At 37.8% G+C, this 8,104-nt stretch overlaps 1 protein-coding gene across 18 annotated transcripts in view; it reads left to right on the top strand.

The window, feature by feature from the left end:
• Nucleotides 1-1,421: 1,421 nt before the first annotated feature.
• Nucleotides 1,422-8,104, top strand: part of LOC131257684 (putative disease resistance RPP13-like protein 3) — an 88,425-nt gene continuing 81,742 nt past the window's right edge. For 6 of the 18 annotated variants that reach the window (XM_058258491.1, XM_058258490.1, XM_058258488.1 and 3 more), the window contains exons 1-2: nucleotides 1,425-4,352; nucleotides 5,370-5,468. In XM_058258491.1, the coding sequence (XP_058114474.1) occupies nucleotides 1,568-4,352; nucleotides 5,370-5,468 (2,884 nt within the window). In that variant the 5' untranslated portion in view covers nucleotides 1,425-1,567. Of the gene's footprint in view, nucleotides 4,353-5,369; nucleotides 5,469-8,104 lie in introns of all 18 variants that reach the window. The other 12 variants (XM_058258484.1, XM_058258483.1, XM_058258479.1 and 9 more) reach the window with 9 other exon arrangements.

The following is an 8,104-nucleotide window of genomic DNA, read 5'->3' as shown; positions in this document are numbered from 1 at the left end:
CGGTTCGAGTCAGGTGACCCGGACTCGATCCCGGATCGGTTCGAGTTCGGGTCAAGTCATTGACATTTCAGATCTGATCGAGTTAAACCCAATCCAATCCGATCCGGACTTATGCCCAACTCTAACTGCGACCCATTTTACTCCTATGTGGCATTTATCTATGGGTACCCAAACCATCCAAATCGAGCATCACATTATTGATGATGAAATCCTGGCCATACAAGTGATGGATATCATTAAGAAGAAATATAATAGGTATCGAATCCCCTAAAATAAACTGAAAAAATGGATGTACAGCATGGCTAAAATACATACATTACGGAAGTTCCTATGCAAGGATTCTGGGTGGGGCTCACTGGGAGGTTTGTACGAAATCCAATCACTTTATCTGTTTTTTAAAATCATTTTAGGATATAATACCAAAAATAATGTGGATCCAGAAGTCAAAGGAGCCACACGAGAGGAAACAGTGGGGATTTAGTGACTAACATTGAAATATTTATATGGCCACAAAAGTTTTACGTCGGTCTAAGTTTTTGGTTTTTTCACTTCATCAAAGTGAAAATGACCTTATAAACGGTTTGGATGGCATATAAACATCAAGGTGGAGTCTGGGAAGGTTTCAACGGTAGGAATTCCTTTCCCCACTGCTTCTTCTCGTGTGGCCCATTTGATTATTGGATCCTCATTATTTTTGGTCTCTGTTCTAAAATGATCTGAAAAGAATGATGGACGGGTTAGATTTATCACAAAGCCCAACTAGAATCCTTGCGCAGGAACTTACCGCGGAAGGCTTTAGCAGGAAATCCGCGTCCTTAAGTCTACCACAGATGGGTCGCTTTAAATGGATGAGTGCGAAAGATGGGTAATCGAAAACTTCGTCTGGAGTGGGCCACGGTAGTGTTGACCCATTTCCCCATATGTCACCACTATAAATCGTACCATTTTTTAAAATAGTGGTGATTGACCATTAAAAACGTTTTTTATAGGCCACAAAAGTTTTAGCTCAAGCTGATATTTGTGTGGTTCCTGCATTCAGCTTTTTTCCGCCTTTTTCATCAGGTTGGACGGCAAATAACCATTCAGTTGGCCCCCAAGAAGTTTTCAATGGTGCTTATTCAATCACCACTATTTCTTGTGGTGTAGTCCACCTAAGATATATATCTACTTCAATTTTGGGATCATATAAAAAATGAACTGTCAAAACGGATGGATGGACTGGATGTAAGGCCTATACATCACGGTGGGCCTCACAGTCAGGGATCCATATGTATATATTTATTTCTTATTATTTTTCAGTCTGAGTTTGAAAGCAAGTGCAACATCTAAGCCATGTGAGTACATGTGAACCCGTCCTGGTTTTAATTAATTCAGTCAAAGTCCTGAATTTGAATGGTCTAATCAAAGTTAATATATAAGAAAAATAAATAAATAAAGTGCTTCTTAGTTTTATCGTTCACTTTGTACGTAGTGGCTTTTGAAGTCTATAAATATAAAAACATCCAACCTTGTCTGTATAAGCAATCTCTAATCTGAATTTTCTTTTGAGAGAAAAGAGAGAAGAAATATGGAAGTTGTTGCTGAGCCTGTTATTTCTTTCATTATTGAAAAAACAGGAGATAAGCTAATTCAAGAAGCTATTTCCTTGATTGGATTGCATGATCAAGTCCAATGGATCGAAGAAAAACTGGAGTGGATGCAGTCCTTAAAAGATGCAGATGCCGAACAACAAGGAGGTGAAAGAGTAAAGAAGTTGGTGCAGGACGTGCGAGACATTGCATACGATATGGAGGATGTCATCGACACCTTTCTTTTGAAGATAGAACCCTTGAGGCGAGGAGGATTCATCGGCTCCGTCAAGAGGTGCGCTTTCATCGTCAGTGAGTTGATAGTTCGCCATAAGATCGATTCAAAGATCAAACATATAAAGCTTAAAATCGAAGACATCCCTAGAAGAAGGGCAACTTACGGCATCGAAAGCATAGGCAGGGTAGAAGGGACGAGGTGTGCAGTTCGAAGTCTCCAAGAACGGAGGCTACCTTCGCCTAATGCTCAAGAAGCAGATTTTGTTGGTTTTCAGAAGGACTTGGCGGCATTGGTCGGGCAGTTGATCAATGAGGGAGAGCTGCGACGTTGTGTTGTTTCTGTAGTCGGAATGGGTGGTCTGGGTAAGACTACTCTTACTCAAAAACTTTATAACACTGAAAGTGTTAAGAAACATTTCCATAGTCGTGCATGGATTTCTGTATCACAAGGCTATTCTGTTAGAGATCTTTTGCAGGCCTTCGTTAGACGCTGTATGGATCTCTCTGATAAGGAGCTGAAGAAAGTGGAGAAAATGGATGCTGTTGAGCTAAGGGGCAAGATTTTTGAGTATCTGAATTACAAGAGATACTTGATAGTCTTGGATGATATATGGACAACAGAAGCATGGGATGATTTGAAGGATGCATTTCCGAATATGAACAATGGCAGTAGGGTCGTACTTACCACGAGAAACAAAGAGGTAGCTTTATATGCAGGAAGCCAGCCCCATGAACTGCGATTTCTAAATGGTGACGATAGCTGGGAATTGTTCTGTCAAAAAGCATTTTCAGGAGGAGATGGGCGTTGCCCTCAGAATTTGGAAGATTTAGGAAGAAAGATTGTGGAAAAATGCCATCATCTACCTCTTGCAATCGTTGTAATTGGAGGGCTCTTATTAACGAAAGAAGCATGGGAGTGGGAGAAAGTATACAAACGCATCAGCAGGCAATTGGTTGAAAGACACCAGCAAATCTCTGGAATATTATCTTTAAGCTATAAAGATCTGCCCTATTACATAAAACCATGTTTTCTCTACCTGGGCAATTTTCCAGAGGACTACGAATTCCATGCCAAGAAATTGATTCGAATGTGGGCTGCAGAAGGTTTTCTTGAAGAGAGAGGGGAAGAAACATTGGAGGAGGTTGGAGAAGATTATCTAATGCAATTGATTCAAAGAAGCATGGTTCAAGTCACAGAAAGAAGTTCAAGTGGAGGTATTAAAAAGTGTCGCATCCATGATCTTTTGCGGGATCTCTCCATATCAGAATCTAAGGAAGGTATGTTTCTTCAAGTTCACAGTAGGATCAATGCAAATGCTCCTCCTGCATCTAGAGCCCGTCGACTTGCCATTCACCATAACAACTCAAATAACAACATTTCCTTGAGCTGTTCCCCTCCACACCTTCGTTCTGTGTTAATGTATACCCAAGCCTATATGTGGCTTCAAAGAGAAGAACAAAAGATTCTCTACAGACGCTTTCAGTTGCTTAGGGTGTTATGTCTAGACAGAGTAATAATAAAAAAGCTACCGAGGGAAATAGGTGAACTAATCCACTTGAGATACCTCGGGTGTACTGAAACTGAATTAAAAAGTCTCCCATCGTCCATAGGCAATCTTCCCAATTTACAAACTCTATTAGTAGAATCCGATTATGTTAATGGTATAAAAGTACCAAGCACAATCGGGAAGATGCAACAGTTAAGACATCTTCAACTGAAGAACAACGAAGAATGGTGGCATCGTGGGGGAGTGATAGAAGGGCAACCAAGGCTTGAGCAGATAAGTAACCTCCAGACTCTATCAAATGTGGAGGCTGGAAAATGGATGGAGGGCTGCTTGGGAAACCTCACCAATCTTAGAAAATTAGGAATAGTTTTAGTAACAACAGCTGATGCTGAGGTATTCAATGATTCTATTGTCAAATTGGGCTGCCTCCACTCTCTGTCGGTTACAGTAAGAGATGGTTGGTTATTGGTACCTCGTAATTCACTTCTTGTCAAGTTAAGAAGAAGCGAACAAATCGAAACCCAAGAGTGGTCGCTACCTCCTTTTTCAAATCTTCTCAAATTAAGTAAGTTGTATTTGAAAGGAAAGTTAGAGAAGTTACCCGAGTCTGCTCAATTCCCAGTAAACCTCACCAAGCTTACCTTGAAACACTCCGGTTTAGAGCAAGACCCATTGGCGACTTTAGAGAAGCTGGAAAAACTCCGCATTCTCAGATTGCTGAAATGTTCGTACGTGGTAAAGGAAATGGTTTGCTCTTCACAAGGGTTTCCTCAGCTTGAATCCTTACATCTTGACGGCTTATTTGAATTAGAGGAGTGGAGAGTGGAGAAAGGAGCTATGCCAAGTCTTTTACATTTATATATCAGTCAATGCTATGAATTGAAGAAGCTTCCAGAAGGACTGCAACACGTGACTACCCTCAAGAAATTGGAGTTGCCGCGGATGCACTATGAATTTGTGAAAAGGCTTGACAGGGGAGATGGAGAGGATTGGCATAAGATTCGGCACATACCCTCCATCGACATACAAGATACCCTTGGTGAGACTTAATTTCCCCTCTTCATTTTTATTTACCTCTTAATTATACCATTTCTTTTTTGGAAATTTATATAGACTTAATTTTTCCATGACGTTTTCAAATACCTTAATTACCATCCTGTAACTTTCCAAAACATTTCCGTTAGATTTTTAGTTTATTTTTAACGGCTTCCTCGGTAGCAAATGCGTCGCTGTCTCGAGTACAGCCCCACCATGTTGTTTACGTGAAATTCACTCTCGAGTACACCCCCACTTAGATGGACGTGGATTAGATACTCACAAGGTCAGTGGCCAAATGGCTACCTGAAGTGACGTCGCCAAGCTGTGGACCCTACCATGATGCATGTGTTGTATCCACACCGTCCAACCATTTGTAGAGAACGTTTTATTGCATGGGAAAAAGAATGAGTTAGATCTAAACTGTGGGAGCAGTCACACTCACTGTTGAAACATTTATACGGTCCACCATGATGTATATTTGAGATCCAACCTATTCATAAGTTAACATAGAGATAGATGAAGTGAAAACAAAAATATCGGCTTGATCGGAAACTTCTGTGGCCCCTAAGAAGTTTTGAACGGTGGATGTCACTGTCCCCACTGTTTTCTATGGTGGGATCCAGTTGAAGTTTAGATCTATCTCATTCTTTTTCTCATGCAATAAAACTTCTAGCTTGAAAATGATGTTTTTACCTCCTCAGGTGGACCACTATGTACGTGACAAAAAGATGTACATAAAGTTGTTCGAAAAGAGCTGGCTGTATTAACCATTCATTTCTTTTGTATATCGTGCCTGACCTCAGGGAAAAAAAAAAAAAGCCTAATTTTGTGCATGGCTCATCTAATGGAAAGTTCGGATCTCAAACACATACACATGTTGGCATGTGCAGCTGCATGTGAATGGTCACAATTACACACGTGTGTGGGCTTAACTTCTGTTTTATGTTTACTTCATATAGTTTTTGACTTGTTTAGTACCATATGACTTGTTTTTGACTTTTTTAGTACCATATGATAGATTATGCTTCAGATTCTGATGGAGAAGATGCTGCTCCAGGTGCAGCTTGTGCTGCAGAAGAAGAGAAGAAAGAAGAGCCTGCAGAGGAATCAGATGACGGTATGGGCTTTAGTCTCTTTGACTAAGTGCCTTGTTAGATTTTGAGGTTGCAATGCATGAGTTCTATTTTGATACATTTTAGTTCAGTTTCGGTTTCTCTGTTAGTTCTTATGGGTTGGATTGCAATTTCATTATTAGTAGTTATATTTTGCTGAACATGTGTTTTCTTTTAAGCGGATAGGTTGATAAGTGTGCCAAATCTTTGAATACTCTGAATAGAAGAATCTTCTTTTTTAGTAAAATAAAAATATAAATAAATAAATAGATAACGTGTATAAATAGAGAACTCATTGAGGAACCAATGTGTTTGGATTTATTTGCATTCAATCCATGCTTTAAAGCCCACATTGAATGAGTATGGTAATTTGAAATGTGTTTGCGCTATTAATATTTCTACAACTTCAAAAAGTTCGCTATTTATCATTTACGTAAGCAAATTTAATTGGGAGTTCCTCACTATCTAACCTTCAACCATCCTTTTCCCATGCAATTAATATATTATTTTCTTTAACTGATTTTGTAAGAGATTGATCAACAGATTAGGAGCTTAAATCTGTAAAATTTTGGAGCATCTTTGGTATATAGCGAGCCTATCAACTTAAAGTTTGGATCTCAGAACTACTGGCCCTACTTGCAATGCTCATCAAGACACTCCAACTGAATGCTGTAAGAACTCATACTTTCTGTTTATCCGTGATTAGCTTTTAAAGTTAGGTATATGCTTCAACTTCTTTTATAGATTTAAGCAACTAAATTCTAATAGATAACTTTATAGTTTTAAGCACAAATTTCATTTTTAGATATTTTTCTCATTACAGAGACTACAATGACTTATTACATATCTTTTAATATTTTATATATTATATATGTACTTTAATTTGCACAAACAATTCATTTCATGTTTGATTTACTATACTATATGTAATGTCTGCCTGTAATATGTTAGTTGAGAATTGAAATAGGAAGCAATATCTCCACGGTGTGGACATAAGAGGCCTTCCACCATTTCTCCTAATTTTCAGTTTTATTTGTAGGTATTATATTCTACATAAAGGATGGAGCTACAGTGAGTTCAAATTTTCTTTCATTTTGCACAATTGAACCCATGCTCCAAGGACACGTTCCTAGCCATTGTGTCCATGGCATTCTTTTCATTGAACTAGATTGTTGTCACTCTTTATTTATTTATTATTATTAATTGTCTATCTACGGGGACTAGTTGAAGGATTAGGGACATCTGGAAGACTACTTGAAAGATAGGCATGTTCTATGGGGCATCCAGATTGGGTGAATCAAATCAACAGTTCAGATCACTGAACTACATGGTCCATTTTTATTTTTTTTGGAAACTGCGATCCTAATCATCTAAATCACTGGACAGGAAATGGGTGATCCATATCTATCATACTAGAAAAGTTCCATCATTCTCTAGACCATTCATAATGCATTGTTCATGAAATGCTCCCAAAAAATCACTTTGATCATATGATCTCAACCATTTGATTAAAGGTGAGAAAAAGGACAATCCATATTTATTACACTAGAAAAGGCATAACCATTTTATATAATATAAGGCCATCTTTCATTGTCCATCTCTCTCAAATAACAAATATATATACACACACTTTGAACAAATGCGTCGAACCATCTGAGAAATAGCTTGAAATTGACTGTCAGTATAATTAATTAGATGGGAAAGAGTCATTGATTTAGGGTACAACATGAGTACTTATCCCTCTCAAAAGTCATGTTTTTGGTCACATCGCATTACATTAACACAGATTTCAAAAGAAAAGATTTTTGGTCAACTACAGTAAAACCCACTCCAATCATTAGATACCACACAAAAATTTAGTATCCAGTAGCCCAAACATCAGGGCCAGTAATGATTCTTGTGCGCACACCATGGGAAAAAGTTTGAAGATGAACATTTTCCTTAACTGTTTCCAATTGTTTGGTCCATCTGAATCACAAATGGAGTTGATTTTTTGGTAATGGGCCTAACATAAGATTAAGCACCTGATGGTTGGGAGGATTTCACAAACAAAAAAATAAAAATAAAAATAAAAATAAAAATAAAAAAATAAAAGAAAAGAAGAAGAAGAAAACATTAATAAGGTGGAGCCTAGCATCAAGTTAACATGACCCTTATTTGGTGGACCAATGTATAAATTCACATTGAATTTACGACTTTATTCGCTTGATCAGTGATTTTTCCTTGTTAAATTTGTACAGTTGACTAATTTATTGTTTGAAGGCCATTGATCAGATGGTCAACATCATCTTACCGGTTTGATTTTTGAACAATGGACATTCATAATAGGTTCTGGCAAAAGGATTGTTCGGATGATCCAAATATGTGAGCATGCGTGCTCATCCATCAAATCAATGGTCTAGATTACCACCTATGCTACTGACTGTTGATATTCAACTTCAAGACAGTTTTCATGCCCCAATGCAGCATGGCCCTATACTTCTGTTTTGCTCATGAGTTGTTTTAGCATAAATTAGTGGCACATTGTTTTTAGATTTTAATTAGAAATTTTTTGACATACAAGCTCTTACTCTTGTAGGAGCTAGGAGCTACAGTTTAATTAGATTTTTTTAATTTTTTAATTATTTTTTTGATATTTGAG

Source organism: Magnolia sinica, chromosome 10, assembly GCF_029962835.1.
Source record: "Magnolia sinica isolate HGM2019 chromosome 10, MsV1, whole genome shotgun sequence".
Taxonomy (NCBI): Eukaryota; Viridiplantae; Streptophyta; class Magnoliopsida; order Magnoliales; family Magnoliaceae; genus Magnolia; species Magnolia sinica.
The sequence above is the reverse complement of the archived record's forward strand: the minus strand, read 5'-3'. Positions and strand labels throughout refer to the sequence as shown.